The sequence below is a fragment of the Triticum aestivum genome, chromosome 2D (genome assembly GCF_018294505.1).
Source record: "Triticum aestivum cultivar Chinese Spring chromosome 2D, IWGSC CS RefSeq v2.1, whole genome shotgun sequence".
Lineage (NCBI taxonomy): Eukaryota > Viridiplantae > Streptophyta > Magnoliopsida > Poales > Poaceae > Triticum > Triticum aestivum.
Genome location: NC_057799.1, coordinates 562,275,467 through 562,299,515, shown reverse-complemented (window position 1 = coordinate 562,299,515; position 24,049 = coordinate 562,275,467). Strand labels below are relative to the sequence as shown.

General features: G+C 44.8%; 1 protein-coding gene across 1 annotated transcript; it reads left to right on the top strand.

Moving 5' to 3' along the window:
* Positions 1 to 13,007: 13,007 nt before the first annotated feature.
* LOC123054517 (uncharacterized) lies at positions 13,008 to 16,163 on the top strand. The gene is made up of 4 exons (XM_044478303.1): positions 13,008 to 13,140; positions 13,265 to 13,304; positions 13,404 to 13,522; positions 13,643 to 16,163. The coding sequence occupies exons 1-4, from the start codon at positions 13,102 to 13,104 to the stop codon at positions 15,569 to 15,571; spliced, it is 2,127 nt and encodes a 708-aa protein (XP_044334238.1). The 5' UTR covers positions 13,008 to 13,101; the 3' UTR covers positions 15,572 to 16,163.
* Positions 16,164 to 24,049: the final 7,886 nt, after the last annotated feature.

Genomic DNA, 24,049 nt, shown 5'->3' with positions numbered 1-24,049 from the left:
GACTCAGTTTGCTAATAGCAAAAGAGATGTCAGGTCTTGTAGCACTGGCTAAGTACATAAGCGAGCCAATAATCTGAGAATATTTCAATTGATCTCTAGCAATTCTTCGATTCTTTCGAAGTAACACACTTGCATCATATGGTGTTGGAGAGGGCTTGCAGTCACTATAGCCAAAGCGACTCAAGATCTTTTCCACATAGTGAGATTGAAGCAATGTAATCCCACCATCATCGTCTCTCAACAACTTGATGTTCAGAATGACATCAGCCACTCCTAAATCCTTCATCTCAAAACAGCGAGATAGGAAATCCTTGACCTCCTTAATAACATTCAGATTTGTTCCGAAAATCAGTATGTCATCAACATACAAGCAAAGGATAACTCCCTCGCCCCCACCATGGCGATAGTACACACATTTGTCAACTTCGTTCACAACAAAGCCTGCAGCTGTTAAAGTTCTTTCAAACTTCTCATGCCACTGTTTGGGTGCTTGCTTGAGTCCATACAAAGACTTCAGCAACTTGCACACTTTTCCTTCCTGACCATCTAGTACAAACCCATCTGGTTGTTCCATATAAATTTCCTCGTCCAACTCTCCATTTAGGAAAGCAGTCTTAACATCCATTTGATGAACGAGAAGACCATGTGAGGCAGCTAGTGAAAGTAGAACTCGAATAGTGGTCAGTCGAGCCACAGGTGAGTAAGTATCAAAGAAGTCTTCACCTTCCTTTTGGGTATAACCCTTAGCCACGAGCCGAGCCTTGTACTTTTCAATAGTACCATCAGGCCTAAGCTTCTTCTTGAATACCCATTTGCATCCTATAGGTTTGCACCCATAAGGACGATCAGTTATCTCCCAAGTTTCATTCGCCAAGATGGAATCCATCTCGCTACGAACCGCTTCCTTCCAGTAGTCAGCATCTTCAGATGCATAGGCCTCTGAAATAGAACTGGGAGTGTCATCTATGAGATACACAAGAAAATCATCACCAAAGGACTTTGCAGTCCTCTGTCTCTTGCTCCTAGTAGGAACTTCATTGTTCTCCTCCACAGGACTTTCAAAGTGTTCCATCGAAATGGCAGGTTCGGTAATTGTAACTGGTTCCTGATTCGATGAACTAGGCATCTCCTGATTAGATGAGGTAGCCATATCCTTCATGGGAAAGATATCTTCAAAGAAAGTCGCATCATTCGACTCCATGATCGTACCGACATGCATGTCAGGTACCTCAGATTTTACAACCAAGAATCTATAGCCAATGCTATGAAAAGCATATCCCAGAAAAACACAATCCACAGTCTTTGGTCCAAGCTTCCGCTTCTTTGGAATTGGAACATTGACTTTCGCCAAACAACCCCATGTTCGCAGATAAGAGAGTTTTAACCTTTTCTTCTCCCATTCCTCGAATGGAGTTATCTCTTTGTTCTTTGTGGGGACTCGGTTTAGGACATGACATGCTGTCAATATCGCCTCCCCCCACCATGCCTTGGAGAGACCCGATGTGTCTAACATGGCGTTAACCAAATCAGTTAGAGTACGGTTCTTTCTTTCGGCCACCCCATTTGACTGAGGTGAGTAGGGAGGCGTCCTCTCATGGATTATACCATGTTCCGCACAAAAAACATCAAATTCATTGGAAAAATACTCTCCACCACGGTCGGACCTAAGCCTCTTGATTTTCCGATCAAGTTGGTTTTCCACTTCAGCTTTATAGATCTTGAAAAAGTTCAAAGCCTCATCCTTAGATTTCAGAAGATACACACGGCAGTATCTAGTGGAGTCGTCAATTAACGTCATGAAATATTTCTTTCCACCTTTTGTCAAAACACCATTCATTTCACATAGATCTGAATGTATGAGCTCTAGTGGTGCAAGATTTCTCGTTTCCGCAGTCGTGTGAGACTTACGAGGTTGCTTAGCTTGCACACAAACTTGACACTTAGATCCCTTGAAAGTGGTGAAACTAGGGATTAAGTTCAACTTCGCTAGTCGCGACATGCAACCAAAGTTAACATGACAGAGACGTGAATGCCACACATTTGATTCACTATTGTTGCAAACATGATTAACAACTTTATTGCAAACGTCTGATAAGGATAAACGAAACAGCCTCCTGACTCATAGCCTTTACCAACAAAGGTTCCATACTTGGATATTACAAATTTATTCGACTCAAAGACAAGCTTGTAGCCATCTCTACACAGAAGAGATCCGCTAACAAGATTTTTATTGACGGAGGGGACATAATGCACGTTCTTCAGCCGCACGATCTTCCCCGAAGTAAACTTCAGATCGACCGTGCCAACACCACGAACAGAAGCACTTGAACCGTTGCCCATCAGCACGGTTGAAGTCCTGCGGTCTGATAAGACGAAAACATGAAAATATCACCGCATACATGCACATTAGCACCCGTGTCAATCAACCAATCAGGAGAATGACATACTGAAAGAATAGTGGGAAATATACCATACCTAGCATCCTTCATGTCAGTGTCTCCAATGACAACATTAGCGGTGTTGCCGCCTTTCCCAGGATGACGCTTGTCATAGCGATTAGGGCAACTAGGAGCCCAATGATCAGGATCCCCACACACATGATAGACACCTTTCTTCTTGTCATTCTTCTTCTTGAAGTTCGTGTGTTGCACAGCCTTGTTCTTTCCATCAAAGTTTGCTTTACCATCAAACTTGCCCTTGTTCTTGAACTTGTGGGGCTGGAAGTTCTTCTTCTGTACCAGATTGGCACTAGATCCTCCCTCAATACCTCGAGCACGTGTGTCCTTTGCTCTCGCCTTTTCTTCCACATCAAGAGTGCCAATGAGATACGGGATGGAAAACTCCTGTCTCTTATGTTTCAGTAAGGTAGCAAAGTTCCTCCACGAAGGAGGAAGCTTAGTGATGATACCTCCGGCAACAAACTTGTCCGGTAGCAAACAACTGAAGTGCTCAAGTTCTCTAGCAAATGACTGTATCTCATGAGCTTGCTCAACCACGGAGCGCTCTTCAGTCATCCTGTAATCATAGAATTGCTCCATGATGTACAGCTCAGTGCCAGCATCCGAGACCCCAAACTTGGCCTCGAGTGCATCCCACATATCTTTTCCATTATCAATTGATGCATAAGCATCAACTATGTTCTCACCAAGAACACTCAAGAGAGCATCCTTAAACAGAGTATCCATTTTCTGAAAAGCTTGTGCCTGTTGAGCATCAAGCTCTCCTTCAGGTTTGCCAAGAGTGGCGTCATAGCAACTCATGGTCTGAAACCATAAGACTGCTCTCACGCGCCACCTCTTATAGTGGATACCCTCAAACATAGGAGGTCTCATGGAAGCAGCAAAACCACTTGGTGTAAATTGCCTATAATAAGGTTTTTGGATTGTTGGAAATATGAGCAATTTACCGAATGATTTTATTAACGGAAATAGTAAATAAAGCATGACTAATATAGCAGAGATAAAGCAAGCCATGCAATCTGACAGAGAGAAGGTAAATAGCATCTGCATATATGAACTTGAACTAAACACATCTAGAACAGACAGTAGGACAAGTTTCATATATGAAGTAGAACCTAACATATGTAGGGCAGAGACTAGAGCAAAGAACTGTGGCATGACTTCTAACAGAAACAGCAAGAACACGTACGGGACATCAGCAGCAGAAGCACTGGACTTGGGGTTGACATCCTCTCTAGCCATGTCGTTGATGAGGTTGTCGACGTCGGGGAAGAAGTCGTCGTCGGGGAAGTAGTCGTAGGAGTCCGTGATGAGGAAGTCAGTAGTCACACGGAGCGCTCCCCAAAAACCTTATCACCCTTCTCCCGTACAGGACTCAAAGAGGTGCGGTTTCGGAGGCCTACTGTCCCGACCTGCGGTGCACGCCGCAAGCCGGGATGAGGAAGATCGTAGCAGTAGCTCAGTGGTCAGGAACTTGGAGGCGAGAGGGTTGCGTTGTTCTGGTGTGTCTCTCTGGGAGGAGCGACCTCCCTTTTATAGGCACAGGAGAGGGACGCGAACAGGTTGCGACGGGAGGTGAAGCAACGGAGGGAGACGAAGCGAACAGGCAGCGGCCGAAGAGGCGCGCCGTTCGAATTCAGTGTCCACTACAGAAAACGTTTCAGCTCACGCGTGACCTTTCGTATACCCGTCGTGCGTGGCAAAAACTTAGAGCGGCGCGGTGCGGCGGGCGGCGGAGGAGGAGCGCGCGTGGATGTCCCTCTTATTCTCATCCTTATACATGTGGAGAAAGAGTCTTCCTTATAAAGAGGTCCAACTCCCTCTAAACTAGAAATGTGGGACTAAACTTTTGTTCCACCTCATGCCTTGCACGAATGGGCTGCGTGTGCCTCTAGGATTTATTAGGAATTTCTGAAACTGCTATTGGGCTAAGCCCAAAATAGACAAAATTCCAGCAGTACGTGTGTGCTATGAAATAACCATATTAATTACAGGTGAAAATCTAGGTAGGCACCGATGTTCTTCCTTAATAGTGTTTTAGATGTCTATATCATCATCTCGACCAAGATTATACTACCTCTCTCTCAGTTTACAGGGCGTGCGCGTACCCCTAGGTCGTTAATTTGACCAACCTAATACAAGTCATATATTACAAAAAATATACCAACATAAACTTCGGAGTTTCTACTTTCAAAAGATATAATTTTTATGTTATATAGTTTATATTAGGGTGATAAAATTGGCAACCTAAGTATACGCGCAGGACTTATAAACTGAAACGGAGGTAGTACCATGTGTTTATATCTTCAGTCATTAAGAAGACCTGACTTATTTGTAGTCAACAGATATCTAACAGGGATTCACAAACAAAAAGGCCAATTTTTGTAGTCACTTTTTCCTGCCGTGTCGAAAAACGTCTTCACACGTGAGCAATAGAGGTTGGGATACATCCTAGCAGTGTCAAACACAGGGTGTCACTGAAAACCAACGAGTTAGGTTGTCAATGCAAAACTTGTGGCCCTACTAAGCAATACCACAGCTCAGCCTAGCACAGGACGCACGCACACACAACATAGTGCAGATGTAGTAGTCTGCTGTGTTATGTGCATAGAAGGGATCTAAAAAAACGTGACATCTGGATAAGAAACTTCCAGTAACCTTTTGAGTTGCAAATAGACAACACAAATATTCAGGGCAACGAGTCAGGTTGGTTGACTTCTGAGAACTGACTTGTGAATTCCTCGGATGACTTATTGTCAGTTCTCAAGAATGATTTCATCTTTGACCACCCATTGCTGTATATGTTATAATAAATTACTCAAGGGGTGCAGCGCAGCTCTGTTGTCCAGAAGAAAATAAACTGTTTTGATGAATATTGAAGATAGTTTTTTAGTCATTTCCATACTACTCTATAGTGTACGAGTTTTAAATGTTTGGATCTCAAAACCAAAAAGCAACGTGAGTCATTGATAGAGTCAATCAGAGGGCTGAAAATTGTGGGATTCGCAGATACAGTACGATCTACACTACCATTGAATGTACCACTGATTTCTAGAACCATCACTATATACCAATGTAGGAAAAGTTTCACTTGCCTAAGGTTATCCATTCATGCATGTAACTGGTCAAGGTACACACACTGGCAGAGCGTCCGCAACGCGCGCACTAATCATGTCAGGGAGAAGTTGGAAATTTTCAAGAAGTTGCAAAGTAAGCTGAGTGTAGTACGGGATACTAATACTAAGCATGCATGTAAAGCTTTATATACAGGACTAAACCCATTATTTCAGGCAACATATATACAAAACAGAATGGCTACAATAATGAACTCGATCAAGCTTTACATGCGAAGGTACCATGTTTGAAGGGAGCAAGCAGCGTATCCATAAATTGAACTTTGCACACATATTTAAATGACGTGCTTAATTTACTACACTAGTGCATAACCGTCACTAAAGGATGGGGACTAAAGGTCCCCCTTTAGTACCGGTTCTGCACGAACCGGGACCAAAGGCCCATCACGTGGCACGAGGCGCGCCGTGGTCTGGGGGACCTTTAGTCCCATTTTTTTCCTGAAATAAAGCAAAAACGGCCCGCCTACTGGGCCGGCACGGCCTGCATACGACTAGAAACCCAACCTCTAGTTAGGCCAGGATGCAGGTCCGTACGGCCCAGTAGGCCCCACAGGGCAGAAGACTTGCAATAGGCCCACAAAGGCCTGCTTAGAGAGGAGCTCGACACGGTAGCCGCGGCGGGGCTTATAAACCGGTGCGAGCTCCTCTCAACTAGCGAGGTGGGACTAAACATTGTGCACTGCGGGTGGGAGCGCACCACCTTTATTACCGGGTGGTGGCTCCAACCGGTACTAAAGGGGGGGGTCTTTAGTACCGGTTGGAGCCACCAACCCGTACTAAAGGCCACCACCTCTTTAGTACCGGTTCGTGGCACGAACCGGTACTAAAGGTTCGCCACGAACCGGTACTAATGAGCGCCGCCCGCCTAGCCGTTAGAACCGGCACTATTGGTCACATTAGTGCCGGCTCAAATACAAACCGGGAGTAATGAGGTGAACATTTGATCCTTTTTCTACTAGTGCTGGTATGTATATATGGCTCCTCTTCGATCAAGCCACAGTACTAGTTGCTTGTATTGTTTGTCGGTGCCTGACATGAGCAAAGGACGCTTCCAATGATAAGCCCACTACGAATCAACACAAATCCCAGGTCATTAGCAGAGAGTATCTAGGCCACGACCATTATGATAGAACTGTCATAAGAACTGAAGGCCGGGAGTCTAAATCATACATCAACTCAATTGGCCATTGTTCGGGTAACATAAAAAAGAATTCATTGCGAAAGCAAGATATATATGATATAAACTACAGCCTGAAGAGGAGTGTCAGAAGGGACAACCAGGAGATGCCTACACATTTGGTATCTATAATCATGAATTCTATTAAGTAACAGAAAGGAAAACTAAACTCTAAATGTGTGAGACAGAAAAGTAAGTATAAGTGTATAATCTATGACACTGTACACCAGTTTGGACATACAAATCAGGAAATTGTTGTGCATAACCATCGCCTTCCATGTCATGTTCCTCTCCATCTTGTGAGATCAAAATCATGAAGAACATGTCTGGCTTTCTAAACTTAAACTTGATATGAACCCTGGTGGTGAAGACGAAATGATTGACATTTGCATAGTACCTGAAATGAATCTAATCGCTGCAGATCTTCTGTCTTTTTCAGATTAACACTGCATCCCATTTCGGGCATATCTTCTGCCAATCCATTACTACACAAACTTAACCTGGGGGTTGCTGGTAAGCAGCTTAACTTCCTTATCGATAACAGACTTTGCAGACTTCATTGCAGGAGTAGTTTTTTTCTTTTCTTTTGCGAAACACCCTTGGTGTTGGATGCCGAAACCTATACCACCATATGTAGTGTGCTTCTTCTGCATCGAATGCAAGGAAAAAGCTTCTTTAAATACCAATCCTGGTCCAAATATATTATGGAAGCATAAATGCCTTGTTTTTGCAAGGTCTTTTTTAAGGGCATGTGCTACTTAATACTCTCTTCGTTATGCCACTGACGGACAAGAAACTGAAGAAGAATGACCTACAGCCGATCTGCGACAAGCTCATTGCAAGGATGAAGGGCTGGAAGCTTGCATTTCTTTCCCTTGATGGTCGGCTGGACTTGGTAAGGACCGTGCTCTCGGCGATGCCGATCTTCCAAATGCTAGCCTTGATATTACCTGCTTGGCTGGCTAAGCTGATCGACAAGGTTCGTCGTGGATTCCTTTGGGAGGGCAGTGAAGTGGCGGCTGGAGGAAAATGCCTGGTAAACTGGGGTACTGTTTGTCGGCCAAAGGATTTCGGAGGGCTCGGAATCATCAACCTGACAGCCCAAAGTCACGCCCTACGGATGAGGTGGCTATGGCTCTCATGGAACGACGGCAACAAGGCATGGCAGGGGCTGGATTTGCCTATCGACCACACGGTCAGATCCCTGTTCAACGCATCTGTTCACTTCCAGCTGGGCAAGGGTGACCGCATTCTCTTTTGGAAGGAGCCGTGGTGTAAGGGCATCACCCTCCACGACGCCTTCCCAGCGCTGTTCCAGCATTGCACCAGGAAAAACCTCACCGTTGCACAAGCATTGGAGAACAACAGATGGATCCGACACCTCAAAGCCAACCTCTCTGCACAGGCGACGAGGGAGTTCCTGAAACTGTGGGAGGAAACACAAAATATTCAGTTAACTCAAGAGCCCGATCGAGTTCAGTGGAAATGGACAGGAAACAGCATGTACACGGCGAGATCGGCTTACAAAATTCAGTTTGAGGGCTGCACTCGGCCTTTGTGGGCTGCGTTCCTTTGGAAATCGGATGCACCGGGCAAATGCAAGCTTTTTGCATGGTTGGCTCTGCTGGGACGCTGCAACACGTCCAATGTTCTTGCGAGGAAAGGCTGGCCTCACAACCCGTCTTGCTCTCTCTGCAATGGGCCAATGGAGGATGTCGTGCACCTGCTTGCTTCCTGTCCCGTCTCCATCCGAATTTGGCACGACATCATTGCTCGCTGCAACCTTCATCCAGGCCTCGCTCCCTCCACCACCACAACCTCCCTGATGCTTTGGATCGAGCAGTCCAATGGCATCCTTACGGCACCAGCAAAGAAGCCATGCAGCGCACTCGTGCAGCTGGTTTGGTGGTCGATATGGAACGAACGCAACGCAAGGATTTTCAGAAACCAACCATCGCCGCAGACGACGGTGGTGGAACGGATGATTGAAGAAGCAACGGTATGGCAGAGGGCGGGACGAGGCAAGGCCATCTCCCTCCTCAACAGACCAAGAGAACCAGACTAGGAGAGCTTAGTTCAGGCGAAAGAGGAGGCATGTCCACTTAGTGGAGGACTGCACATGTAAAACTGCTGTAACTAAACTCTATATTACCCCCCCAATATCAATGAAAAGCTGCTCCATCAGCATTTTCGTTAAAAAAAATTACTCTCTTCGTTCCGTAAGTGCGTATAGATTTTCTTGAAAAGTCAAACTTCACAAATTTTGGCCAACTTTATAGAGGAAACTATTTATATGTACAATACAAAATATATAAATATGAAACTACATCTTATGAAATCTAATGATACATGTTTGGTATTCTATATGTAAATGTTTTTCTCCACAAACTTGATCCAAGTTTGTGAGGTTTGATTTTTCAAAAATCTATATGCATTACATTATGGAATGAGGGTAGAATTTGTCGTTTTATGTTTCTAATTGTGTGGATCAAATCTGAATTCAAAATTTGATGAGATGGTAGATAGATCCTTTGTAGTGTTGTCAATAAAATTTCCAAGAACCTTTATACGCGAAACCAACACGATTTCGCCGATTTTTACCTAAAGAGGTGAGTTCATACAAGTCACCACCTTTTTTTTAATCAAATAATGGTTTATTGTTATGGTTCATACGAGTCAAAATGCTTCTCCGTTGCTGTTTTTTTTTCCTTTACAAGAAAGCCAAGGACATATATTAAATCTGTCAATACCATGGTTGAAAAATAAAGGACAATAAAGATTACAACCAAGCAGATATCCTTTAGTGTTTTTATTGCAATTTTCCAAACAAGTCCAAACAACCTTTAACACTAGGTAAAGATAACGAGCATAAGCTTATCCGAAGCCGAAACACGGCCATCAAAGTTGGGCCGGCTAAGATGCAATTCGAACAAGACTTCCCACGTAGGACATTACGTTGAAGAAACAGATATTCTGCTTAGTAGCACGTCCCCTCTGATGCTCGTATCTTAGCCCTTCCAACGCACACACATTGGCCAGCTTTGGGTTAGAAGCTGTCTCTAGCTCGTAGCAGTAGAAATTGGTACCAGCCCGTACCATGATTGCGCCCCTGGAAGAAGTGACATTGGTTGGACCAGACCTAATATACAGAGAGTAACGATGCTTCCATCACGAGTTCACTGTAGCATCATCTTCAACCAGGATCCAGATCCCCACTTCCACCCACTCCTGGTAAAACCTTTTAGCTAGGCACAGCTTGCCCTGCTGCATCACGTACGTCCAACAGAAAGGATTCATCGAGTGCACGACCCAATGACAAAGGTATCCGGTAGAAGAACGGCGTAGAACGTCTCATCTTCCAGGTTGTTGAAGCGGGCGAACATGGGGTCGGAGATGGTTGCGCCCCGGGCCTTGCTGACAGACTTGAACCGTAGGAGGGACTTCACTGGCAGCCGAAAAATGATCTCGAGAACAAGCTCTTCCAGCAACTCGGGGGGACATCTTGCTGCTTTCCTCTCCCTCTTCTTACAAGTCTTCAAAGTTTTGAAGTCCATGGCATACATGCAGCAAGAAACACACTATGATGCTTAATATTTTTTGAGGCAATACTATGATGCTTAATAACTCGACATTGTTAGTTTTTTTAGGGAAGCCAAGAATTTATTACTCAAAGACTACAAAGTTTGGAATACAAATAGGATCATGGGTTGGCCCAAGCAAACATGAAGACCCAATCTAACGAATGGGAGAGCTTGGCTAGCGAATGAACTTCAAAATTAGAAGCTTGACCTTCAAAACTAAAGATACATTTGAAGTTTTCTGATCTAAGCTTGATTTCATTGACGATCTAACCGTAACTTCCGTGGCATTGTTAGTATGATTGCCAATAAATAAATATCCTTGTTGCAAGTCCATTTTTGACCCTCAAATGTGGCTCAGTGGACAAATATCCCCCTGAAGTCGTTTTTGCTACGATTTAGGTCTCTGAAATTGGGTAAATTGCCCCTTGAGAAGTTTTGCTATGATTTAGGTGGTTTGGGGAAATGATGTTGTCCTCCACATCTCTCCACTAAAGTTAAGTCCTACACAGACCCAGACAGAAACACATGGTGGGCATGGCGCAAAACTCACTGAAGTGGGTGGAATCGACAAGGGCGAAAGAGTGGTGCAGGATGAGATGTAGCTTATGTGGCGTGGGTACGGCTAGGACCGGAATGAGTACATGGATTAGCTTGAAGGCGGGAGGGGTGGGTGCCCACTAGAGGACGTAGGCGCTGGATGGAGCTGCCGAGCGCCGACCCGACGACGGTAGGCACCGTGTCTGCTCCGATCCGCTATTCCGCTTGGGCGACCATCAGTGGATCATTAATATCCCTGGTTCATCAATTAGAGGCGGGTTAACATAATAGGTTAGCCATGCGAGCAAATTATGGACGCAGTCTGGTCGAAGAAGAGCGAGAAAGGAGCACATGGGTTCTGCCTCTACGGTTGATATGCACAGCTCTGGCAACTAGACTAGGGGATCTCGTTGCAACAAAGAGGATCTAACCTGGGCTTGCACACCAGGTCGGGGAGGACGGCAACGACACTATGGAAGGTTGCGGCAACCATCGGAGCACTGCATCATGGATGGAAGAGCTCTGGGTCGATGGTCTTATCAGGAGGTTCCAGGAGCGTTAGGAACACCAGAGGTAGCTCAGGGAACGCGGCAGAGGCGCCAGAGCTCGTTGATGCTAGGGAATCAGCCATAATGGTGGCAGCCCAAAGACGACATCCAGACTGTAATTTGGGGATGATTCGCTCCAATCGCTTTCTCAAAGTAAATGAGGGAGGTGCAACGAAGCTTTTTGACATGGCGGCGTGGCTCAAGGTGGCCGGTGGCCGTGTGGATGCCTAGGATGGCGGCAATGATTGCAACACGGGCGCGTGCGGGCTCTGTGATTTATGCTGCGAGAGGCAAAGGGAGGGGATAGAGGGGGCTAGGGCACCCGAGGGCGAGCTATATAGCCCCGAGGCGACTTCCATGGTGGTCGGATGAATTACAAGCAGGAGAAAGGGAGAAAGAAGGAAGATGATGTCATATGTCTGAAAACAATCTAAATCATAACAAAACAACTCAAGGGACAGATTTATCCGGTTTTAGAGATTTCACGGTTAAAATTGTACCAAAATTGACTTCAGGGGGTTATTTGTCCACGAGACACACCCGTTGACAACAAACGGAAACTAGGCATTTCCTATTTGGCGCTTCAGCCGCCTTATATTACATTTAGTAAACAGCCACACCCCATCAATCCGCTTGCATTATTTGAACCGGCGACTTCCTTGTCGATGTACGCTATAGTAGCCAACACGCCACCCTTATCTGATGGGTTTACTTACATCTTCTTTACTTTTCTTCTTCTTTCCTCTTTCTTTTTTCTTTTTTCTTTTTTCGTTTCTTCTTTCATTTTTCATTTTTGCTTGTTCCTTTTTTCTCTTTTTTGGAACGGTTTTGTTAGGTTTCTTATTTCTTATTTATTTTTTGTTTACTTTTTTCTTTTGCTAAATGAGCTCAATTTTGTGAGCTCTTTTCCAAAATCGATGAGCTGTTTTCAAAGTGGATGAACTATTTTTTTTAATTTCATGAAAGCAATGAACTTTTTTCAAAATTGATGAACTCCTTTCAAAGTAGATGATTTTTTTTAAAAAAATTGGTGAACTTTTTTAGAAACTTATGAATTTTTTCAAATTTGTTAAGAAAATTAAAAATCGATTTTAGGATTTTTGAACTTTTTTGAAATTTGAAGAACTTTTTCCTATATCGACGAATGTTTTCCCAAAATTGTGAATTGTTTTTCAAAATCAATGAACTTTTTAAATTTTTGAAAAGTCAATGCGGTCAACTACGAGAGGTCAAAGGTTCAATGCTCAACTGATGCCCGAGTTTTTTTAATCAACTGATGCCCGAGCTAGCAAGGAGCTTTTTTGTTGAAATTTTACGTTTTCTTATTTCAAATAGTTTATACTGAGTCAAATAGCGATGTTCCTGCTAGTAAACGGCAAAGTTTGCTCGGTGTTTATTGCAGGCTTCCATTTTTCGTGTTTGGGAAACTAGGCCTAAGAACAGCCCGGTGAACCTTTTCTGGGCTGTTGGGCCCATTCAGCCCGTAGCGCCAAAACGAAAAGCTCCCGCTCCGTATTGCGCGGGCTCACCCTTTTTCGGGAGCCCTTCTTCCCGGGTTCTTCGGAATTTGACTCTCCGAGTCCAAAGCAAAGCCAAAACAAGAGTCTCTTCCTCTCGGGGACACGCCCGTCGATCCCCGCCGCTCGCTTCCTCCCCACCTCCGCCATGGCCGACGTCCCCGACGAATCCGCCACCCAAACCCAGGTATGCTTCTTCGCGAGGCTCTCCTCCTGTCTCCGCTCCTTGCTTCTGTTCCGCCGTTTCGTTTGCCTGCGGTACGGCGCAATCGGCCCGTCGTCGGTCTCACCGGAGTACGCTGTTCTTGCAGGCCCGCGGGTGCAGCCTGTATCCCTTCTCGTTCCCTTCCCGTGGGTGCACTCTACTCCCCTCATGAATTACATCCTCTCTGCTGTTCCGATTTTAGATCTCTGAAGCGTGCTCATGTTGTATTCGGTGTTTTTCGTCAGAGCCGCCGGACATCAGGAACTGGTTCTCGAGTTACCAGTACGAGTCGCCGGAGGTGCCGGAGCTGGCTGTTGACCCTCCTGCCGTCGACAACGGCAGCGAGACCCAAGACCCGTTGGAGGTAAAAGAATTGCTGATTTATGTTTATCAGATTGCACCGAAGTTGCTTCTTCTCTTGCTACCTTATCCCAAGTGTATTATCACCGATTAAATTTTCTGAATTGTGCGTGCTGGGATCCAGTTCCGGGTGGCTGGGCATTCATTTCTGAAGCAAGCCCCTCGGGATGGCAGTACTGATTTGAAGGGGGGCTGTTTTGGGAGCCAAGCTGAACCTGTTGAGGTTTCTGCCAGAGAAGATATCCTTCCGATTTGTAGGAGCACGGTGGAAAAGGGCATGAAAAGGAAGCAAAGCCTGCGGGGGCTGTTTGGGTCAGGTTTTCTGGACGACCATGAAGAAGGTATTCAAACTGAAAGTCAGGTTGTGTCGCCTGTGCAGAGAAGTGCAGTGGATCCTCCGTGGAGCCGCAACTGGGTAGGCTTACAGAATACAAAGCGCAGCCATGAAGGCATGGTGGAATACAGCGAGCTGCCGACTGATAGTGAGAGCACTTGTATAGCTGAAACTCAAACTGAAAGTCGAGTGGTGTTGCCTGTGCTGAGAAGTGCAGTGGATCCTCCATGGGACTGCAACTGGATAGGCTTAAGGAATGGAAAGCGCAGCCATGAAGGCATAGTTGAATACAGCGAGCTGGATAGTGAGAGTACTTGTATAGCTGAAACACAAGAAAACCCAGCAGGAGGTTTGGAGATTGACCACAGAAAACTTCCAGTTAATTGCCGTGGTACTAGTTTAGCTGGTATTGAAGAAGGTTTCCTAGAAGATGAAATTGAACACTGCAACCTGCCAGTTGATTCTTGCAGTAAAGGTCCATCAGATGCTGAGAAAACTAAGCAAAGTCTACGAGGGTTGTTTGGAGCAGGTTCTTTAGACAACCATGATGAAGCTCCTCAAACTGAAAGTCAGGCAGTGTCGCCTGTGCTGAGAAGTGCAGTGGATCCTCATTGGAACTGCAACTGGATAGGCTTACAGAATAGAAAGCGCAGCCATGAAGGCGCAATTGACGACAGCGAGTTGCGGACGGATAGTGAGAGCACTTGTATAGCTGAAACTCAAGTAAATCCCCCAGGAGGTCAGCAGACCAACTACAGCAAACAGCCAGTTAATTGTGGTGGTACTAGTTTAGCAGCAGATACTAGCCTAGAAGATGGCATTGAACATAGCAACCTGCCGGATAATTTTCCTAGTAAAGGCCTAGCGGGTAGTGAGAAGCCTAAGCGAAGTCTGCGAAAATTGTTTGGAGCAGGTTTTCTCAAGGATTGTGATGAAGCTAATGAATCTGAAACTCGGGTGGTGTCGGCTGTACAGAGAAATGCAGTGCAGCCTCTGTCAAATTGCAATGCTGCAGGCTTGCCTCACATCGAACATATCCATGAAGGCGCAGTCGGATACAGTGAGCTACCTGCAGATCACGATGTCATCAGTATAGCTGAAACTCGAGAAAATCCCCCAGCAGGTCAGGTGATCGAACACAACAAACTGCCCGTTAACTGTGGTAGTATGAGTTTAGCAGCAGATACTGAAGAAGGTTTCCTAGAAGATGGCATTGAACACAGCAAACTACCAGTCAATTCCCATAGTAAAGTCATAGCTGATACTGATGAAACTGGCATCGAACACCGCACACTCACCGTTAGTTCTGGTGGTATTGGTTCAGCTGTCACAGACGAAAGCTTTCCTGGAGATGAAATCAGCCGAAGCAAGCGTAAACTGGAGCATAAGAAAACAGAAGAAACAGCTGCGGCGGATGGTTTCGTTGCAATCAGGACAAAGGTGAAGCCAGCTGAGGATTGCAGGACAAACAAGATTCCCAAGGTCTCAACAGGAAGAGAGAACACAACATTGCAAGAGAACCGCTGCATTTCGGGGACTACTCCTTTGGGCCAAGGTAGCACTAGAAGCCCCTTGTCAGATAGGACCAATATTTCAGAAGTTGCAGGAGCTCCATCACAGGAGATCAGCGGCAAATGGAAGCACCCTCGCAAAGGCAAGCCCTCCGTTGGCCCTCCGATGATACAGCTGCGGTTGGAACAATGGGTGCGCCGAGTGTAACACTATAACATTGTTCAGTTTGGTAAGGAGAGTTTGTGTCAGGATGAAGCTGGAATGTTCACCTGACAAATTAGGTGTCATGTTCTGCTTTGGTTTTCCTGCCAAACCTGCATTAGAAGTGCATCTCCTTTGCATCGACCAGAAGTTCCTTCGCAACTGCTGCTACATCCATCTATCTGTTATGGCGTCATGGTATGTGCAGCTGACTGAATGTAGTAGATAAAGTGCAGAACTTTACATCGGGCGTTCAGTTGTGATTGAACTAATTTACGAATTGGGATCTGTTGAACATGTCAAGGTGTCAAAGGCATAACATGCTACTCCCACCATGATTGTTTAGTACTCCCTCTGTCCCAAAATTCTTGTCTTAGATTTGTCTAAATACGGATGTATCATGTCACATTTTAGTATTAGATACATCCGTATCTAGACAAATCTAAGACAAGAAATTTGGGACGGAGGGAGTAATTTTTTTAGTGGACAATAAACCTTGCTCTGTTTCTGTTGTTGGTAAGAACCAGTGTGATTTATTATGAAATATATACAAGCAACTAGATCGGAAAGGCATGCATTGCTGCACCTGTCCCTCTATGGATATGAATTATGAAAGAATGAGATGACAAATATTATAGAAAGAGTGGTATAGTAGATCAAATGCCAATGCTTTTTTGGCAAAACAAATTAAATGCATTATAATGTACGATAGCTCAGTAGAAGAACAGCCTCCATGCCTCTTGAGAAGAGTCATGTGTTCGGCATTCAGAATATGTGCATATTACATGATTGAAGTTTGAGCAAATGATGAAGAATGGTGTGCACCTTTTACTGAGTTATATAGCCAGGTACTACCTCTTCCTGCAGTATTTAGAATATTGGTTAAAGTTTGAGCCAATGATGAAGAATGGTGTGCACCTTTTAGTAATTAGCTGTTCAGCAAGGGGGTTCAATTCATCACATTGTGTTCTACTCCCTCCGTTCCAAAATAAGTGTCGTGGAAACTTATTATGGAATGGAGGGAGTACTCCCTCTGTAAACAAGAATAAGATGTGATCTAAAACATCTTATTCTTGTTTACAGAGGGAGATCACGTCTTATTCTTGTTTACAGAGGGAGTATTTGATAGTGCCAACTTAGCTTATACAAAGTTGAGCACAGTCAGACCCACAAAATATACTATGGGATCAGAGTTATGGTGCTTGTCATAAGCAAGGAAGAAACAGATGCAGCTGTGATAAATAATGCTCTGTCCACTTAACTGAAAACAAAGATAGTTTCATATGCCACGGCCCACAGGCACTAAATACAACTACTGAACCTTGAAAGAACAGCCTCAGATATCCCTTGCCATACTTCTGAATCCGTGAATTGAAGAGCATCATGAAACATCAGCCTAACTGAAGTTGCCTTCGGTAAATATATACTCCCTCCGTTCCTAAATATAAGTCTTTGTAGACATTTTAAATGGAATATAATATACGGATGCATGTAGACATATTTTAATGTGTAGATTCACTCATTTTGCTCCGTATGTAGTCACCTGTTGAAATCTCTAGAAAGACTTATATTTGGGAACGGAGGGAGTACAAGTTTGATTTAACTATCAAAGATTTTACATGGAAGACCATAAAATCAATTGTACAATATGTGATCTTTGCCGTGATGGTCAAGAAAACCAGCCAAGAAATTACAAGGCAAAGCCGACATATACTGCTATTACCAACTCAGTTTCATTTCCATAGGTGGGTTTTAGAAGGACCCCTGCCTTGAACTCACTGTCGATGAATATCACGATTCACGACACGGCGTGTATAAAAAGGTAAAGGCCAAACAGGCAATGCAGGATTTAGGTTATTTGTGTACAAAAACACCAGGTATGTGCTACAAAGGATATGTCACTGTTCATGTTAAATACGTCTGTCTTTCCAATTTTTCTGACCCCAGCCAAGGATGCCCAGGCTGGCCGTTTTTCGACTCAGTTTGTAAGATTACCATCTCGTGTCTCTTTATATAAGAGAAAAGGATCAGGGAGGAAATTCAGTGTTCATGGTCCTTGAATCTCACTGCTCCATGGTCGTGAATGCTCTAATGGCGACTACTAAAACATCTCAGATGGGCACATTTGTTTGAGATATTAGTAAAGCCTTCCATGAGTTGTCTCTAGAAAGGATGGCATGTCTGGTTCATGGAATGCACATGTACCATCTTGCATTTTACTTTTACTGCCTGAAGGCCTACACTTCGATGGCAAGTTTGAAAGTTCGCGGACAGACCGAACAGACGTGGGCAAATGGGGGCCTCCGTTGGGGAGGTGTTTTTGTGTCCGAACAGTGTCCAAAGTGCTCTTTAGAGAAGTTCCATTCCTTGTGATTTTTCATGAAAGAAAACTTTGAATAATATTTGCTCTGTTCCAAAATATTTGTCCGAGTCAAAATTTTGTAGGTTTGATCATATATGTGGAACATTATCTGCATCTACTGTGTACTTCCCTGCTCCCAACGCTAACTTAAGCGTACAGCCGCTGGCTCCTTGCAGGAAACAAAGTTGCGAGCCGTCGTCCTTTTACGAGCACTAAGCCGTCACATTCATGGCGATGATGGCAACGGGCACAAACATGTCTAACTGAACAGCATCTTCTCCGCCAGACTGCCAATTGCAGAAAGAAAGATGCGAGGTTTGACCCGCGCCAGCGTTGCATCAGCCGTGTCAATACGGCATCTGCCCTCTTTTCTTGAAGAAGATGCCCGCATAGCCGAATACATAAATAAATCGAGAGACGTAACATAAGGAGCCAAGAAAGGGAAAATACAAAGCAGCTCATGGGTGCTCCACACCCTATACGAATATAAAACATATAAAATACCAAGAAAATTGAAAAAAATCTGAAATTTGGAGATATCAAATCTGGGTTCTCAAGCTACTCCCGTGTGAAATTTCGTGAAAAAGTACCAGGATATGTATCCGTGGCGAAGAAAATACAGTCCAAACAAAAAATCCATCCAAACAGTTTTTTTGTTGCTATACATAGGAACTTTTTTTTTTGCGTGGAAAGGGGTTCTATTGATTAAGGAATAACGTACATAGGAACTTTTTGTCTTTTTTGCCACGAATATGTTTCCTGATTTTTTTAATGAAATTTCACATGGGAGTAGACCGGAACCCAGGTTTGATCTCCCAAAATCTCAGTTTTCTTTTTTCAAATTTCTCAATATTTTTTTGAATTTAATGTTCGTATAGGGGCGTGGAGCACCCAGGTGCTACAAATCCGCTTCCGCCAAGAAAGGAAGTAGTTTGGTGCCTACTTGCCTAGGCGTGTATGACTCTTCATTGCTCGGCGCACACATGTCGGGCACTACGCCAGGCTTCAGACTCCCGCTCGACATTAAGAGCATCTACGGCCGGGCGCCTCAAACGTCTGGGCGGCGCGCCCGGTCACTAACCGGTCATCACTAGTGCAGAACCGGGCTATAGCACCGGTTCGTAAGGCCCTTTAGTGCCGGTTCCGGTTCAGCACGAACCGCCGCTAAAGGGCCACCACATGGCACGAGCCAGCGCCGGGGGCGGGGAGACCTTTAGTATCGGTTGGTAACACCAACCGGTACTAAAGGTTTAGGGGGTTTTGGGTTCATGATTCCTTTTTCCTTTAATTTTGTGTTTTCCATTTAATTCTTTTTCATTTGCTGGTAATTTACGATACTACATATTGTACACGTTATGCATATATATAAATAGAATTTCTCGTAGAACCGATCATATATATATATACCACCATTCACACATACACATGTATATACTAGTAGAATGCCCGTGCGTTGCTACGGGCTATAGTGTGTTTAAATGAATCAAACTAATGTTAAGGTCATTGCCAAAGTCGAAGCTCATTTCTTTGTCATACATCCGGGAGTGTGCGGACATTAAACAACGCCCAACAGGCTCCTGAAAATTAACCTTTTGGATAGTCCAGGAACGCTGAAATCCAGCCCATATGTGAGGGAGATATGTGGTTGTTCGGACTATCCTTCATGTTATCTCGAACACGTGGTGCCAACACAAAAACTCCACCCTACGACACATCATTCTTTTTTTTGCCGGAGCATCCACTTCTTGCTCGGTTTCCCACCGTGGCGAGACATTTCTCGCTGACGACCTCTTCTTTAAAACTGGGTGATGTCTACCTCACCTTCACCGCAGCCTCTCTTTCACACCGTACTACCCCATGGACCGTTAAGGAGGAGTCCCCACCCAACTACCCCGCTCTGTGCCCTGATCCCCTCTCCCCGTGTATGTGCCATCTGCCACCGCCATCAAGGGGAACGAGGCGTGTGCCCCTCGTGAAGCCTCCTGGTCCAAGAAGGCAGATCTGATGTCTCCTGAGGCATTGTGTAAGTGCATCTAGTGCCCCTTAATGATTTTGGTGTATTGAATACTTATAGGTTAAGGGACTAATGTGTTTATGAGTGTACACAGGTCTATAAGTCTATGAGGAGTTTGATATTTACAGAGAAAGTCGACCCCTAAAAATGAAGTTCTTCGACTGAAGACTTTGGATTTCTGAAGACTTTGAAAGTGAAGAAATTGGTGTGACCTTGAAGACTTGATATTCATTTGAGGAACATGAAGCGTGAAGACTTTTGTGTTCGTAGTTTCATTTTCCCTTTCTTGAGTCATAGGAAACACCGTACTGTTAAAGGGGGTCGAGGAAATACTAAGGAAAAATTTCCATGTGATGCTCAACTCAAAATCCTACACCTACCAATCCCTTCGAGTGAAGTCAATGGAAATCTCATACAGTTCAGTCATATTCTTCAGTGACAGAGACGAAGTTCTTCTGGTCTCTGAGTAATTTGTTCTGACTGAGGAGTTAGGAATTCGCCATTGCGGATTGCCTACACAGTGAGGAACATGATAGCCCTGAGGAATTTGATACTCAAATTTCCGACCGTTGCTGTGCTATGCGCCAGCTGTCCCAAAATATCTACCCACCTAACGGTCATATCATTGAAGGGCATTTATGTCTTATCATGTCGGGCTGCTCCCTAGGCTATAAATAGCCGCCCCCTACAACCACTAGCTGGTTGGCTGCTCCGAGAGAAACTGACACTTGTCATTTGAGAGCATCCCATCCTCCAAGGACTTTGAGCGAAAATCATCAAGTGAGGAAAACCCAAACCCAAACACCTACAAACCCAAAGTGATTGAGCATCACTGAAGAGATTGATCCTGCGTGGATCCGACGCTTGTTACCTTTGAAGACTGTGCTTCTTCCAGACGGTTAGGCTTCATGGTCTAGAGCATCCAAGAGGAAATTGTGGATCGCCGAGTGACCGAGTTTGTGAAGGTTCGGAAGTCACCTGAAGACTTACCACGAGTGATTGGGCGAGGTCTGTGTGACCTTAGATCAAGGGGAATACGGTGAGGACTAAGTGTCCTGGACTGCGTGTTCAGGACTGGGTGTCCGGGACTGTGTGTCCTCAGGTTTAAATACCTAGCCGCCCTAACCAGATGTACAACTGAGACAAAAGTTGGAACTGGTCTACCAAATCATTGTCTTCACCAAGTCTACTGGTTCTATTTCCTCAACTCTTTCATTTCCTCATTACTGTGTTGTGCACTTGTTCATATCTGTGTTTGAAGACTTTGACTGAAGACTTTCTCAATTTCCTCAGTTCAATTTCTTCAGTCTGTTTGTCTTCATCCTGTGTTATCCCGTGTTTACGCTTTCTGTACTCTGTGCTTGTCTTCATTTCATCATGATGACCATGCTTGTGTTCTGCTATGCATACTTTTGAGTACTTATTCCGCTGCAAGTAGTTCTTTGCTAAGGAATTTCCTCACTGGCAAATTCCTCAGTGAAGAATTCATAAAAATCGCCTATTCACCCCCCTCTAGTCGATATAACGCACTTTCAATTGGTATCAGAGCAAGGTACTCCCTTGTTCTGTGTGATTTTGGTTTAACCGCCTGGAGTTTTAGTTATGTCGACCGCAGGTATGATCAAGGTCTCTGCTGGGTGTCCTACCTTTGATGGGACGGACTACCCCTACTGGAAGAATAAGATGTGAATGCATCTTGAGGCAATTGATAACGATCTCTGGTATGTTGTGGAAAATGGTATTCCCTTTATCTCACCCTCACTGAACACTACCGATGTGAAGAGATTCAAGCAACTTGATTCTCAAGCGAAGAATATCATATGTGGCCATCTGAGCAAAGGACAGTATGGAAGAGTGAGTGCTTTGGAAACTGCTAAGCTCATCTAGGATAGGCTGTCCAAAGTGAATGAAGGAGTCTCAACTCAGCGTGACTCTCGAGTTGATGTTCTTCGCAATCTCTTCAACCGCTTCAAAAGACTTGACAATGAAAATGTTCAACAAACCTTCGATCGCCTCACTGACATCTCAAATGAGCTTCAAGCGCTTGGTGCCACTAACATCACCGACCATGAGGTGGTGAAGAAATTGTTGAGATCGCTTGATTCCTCATTTGATACTCTGACATTGATGATACAAGAACGTGCTGATTACAAGTCACTTGATCCCGCTGATATCCTTGAAAGGATAAATACTCATGAGTTCCAGCTTGCTGAAAAGAGATATCTCTATGGTTCGAGCTATGGTAGATCACGTGCACTGAAGGCCAAGGCAGTTTCTGAGTCTGAAGATGAAGACTCAGGCAGCAGCCTTGGTGATCCTGAAGAACTAAGCCAGGAACTAGCACTGCTCGTGAAGAAATTTCAGAAGTTCTCAAGACGTGGTCGCTTTGGAAGATCCTCAAGGAGCAATGATTCCTCATCCAGTGACTACAAGAAGAGGCTTTGTCACAAATGCAAGAAACCTGGACACTACATTCAAGATTGTCCTCAGTGGGAAAAGGAATCAAAGAAGAAGAAATACAAGGATTACAGTTCTGATGATGCGAAGAAAAAGAAGAAATCCTCAAAATCTTCATCATCAAAATCCTCAAAGTCTTCATCTCACAAGAAGAGAAGCTCCAAGAAGGCTCGGGCATTCATTGGCAAGGAAATGGACTCTGAAGCTGAATCTGAGGAACATGAGGAAGATGAGGCATCTGAGGAGTCTGAGTCTGGAGTAGCAAGTCTAGCTCTCGCTACCGCATTCGTCAGCAAGTCTATCTTCAACTCTGAAGAAAATGGCTTCACCAACTCTGATGAAGGCAATGATGACTACGCTCCCACCTATTGCTTCATGGCAAAGGGTGCCAAGGTACTCAAATATACCTCCTCTGAATCTAGTGAGAATGAATCTGATGAAAACCTCAAGCCCAGCTACTCTAAACTTGCTAAGATTGCTGTGAAACAACAAAGGGCTTTTGAAAAGGTTCAAAACATGCTAGACAAAAGTGATGATATGTTGGGTGAAGAAATGGATCGCACTAAAACCTTGACTGAAAATCTCCAGAGACTTCAGACTAGGTTTGACTACCTTCAAGGTCATCATAACACTCTCTTATCTGATCATGAGAAGCTTTCTTATGAATTTCTTCAAAGAAAGCAAGATCTTGAGAAGCTAAGAGTGAGTTATGAAGATCTTCAGAAGGAGCGCGATTCATTACTTGCTCAACAAATCAGCGCTGCTCAGGAAGAATTTGTTCCTCCATGTTTGAAATGCATTGAACGCGAATCTGCTAATTCTTCACCTGAATGCTCAAATGCTTCTAATGCTACAAATTCTTCAACTGTCTCTGCTATCACTAATTCCTCATCTGAGGACATTGCTAGTATCACTGACGATGCAGGGATGAAGGAATTGTACATGACAGGCATGTACAAAAGCCTCAAAGGGCATCAGACTCTCTATGATGTGCTTAAAAAGCAGATCCTCAACAGGAACCCTAGGAAAGAGGGTATTGTTGGGGAACGTAGTAATTTCAAAAAAATTCCTACGCACACGCAAGATCATGGTGATGCATAGCAACGAGAGGGAAGAGTGTTGTCCACGTACCCTCGTAGACCGAAAGCGGAAGCGTTAGCACAACGCGGTTGTTGTAGTCGTACGTCTTCATGATCCGACCGATCAAGTACCGAACGCACGGCACCTTCGAGTTCAGCACACGTTCCACCCGATGACGTCCCTCGAACTCCGATCTAGCCGAGTGTTGAGGGAGAGTTTCGCCAGCACGACGGCGTGGTGACGATGATGATGTTCTACCAACGCAGGGCTTCGCCTAAGCACCGCTACAGTATTATCGAGGTGGACTATGGTGGAGGGGGGCACCGCACACGGCTAAAAGATCAAATGATCAATTGTTGTGTCTCTAGGGTGCCCCCTTGCCCCCGTATATAAAGGAGCAAGGGGGAGAGGTGCGGCCGGCCAGAAGGGGCGCGCCAGGAGGAGTCCTACTCCCACCGGGAGTAGGACTCCCTCTCTTTTCCTTGTTGGACTAGGAGTGGAGGGGGAAAGAGGAGGGGGAGAGGAAGGAAAGGGGGGGCGCCGCCCCCCTCTCCTTGTCCTATTCGTACTA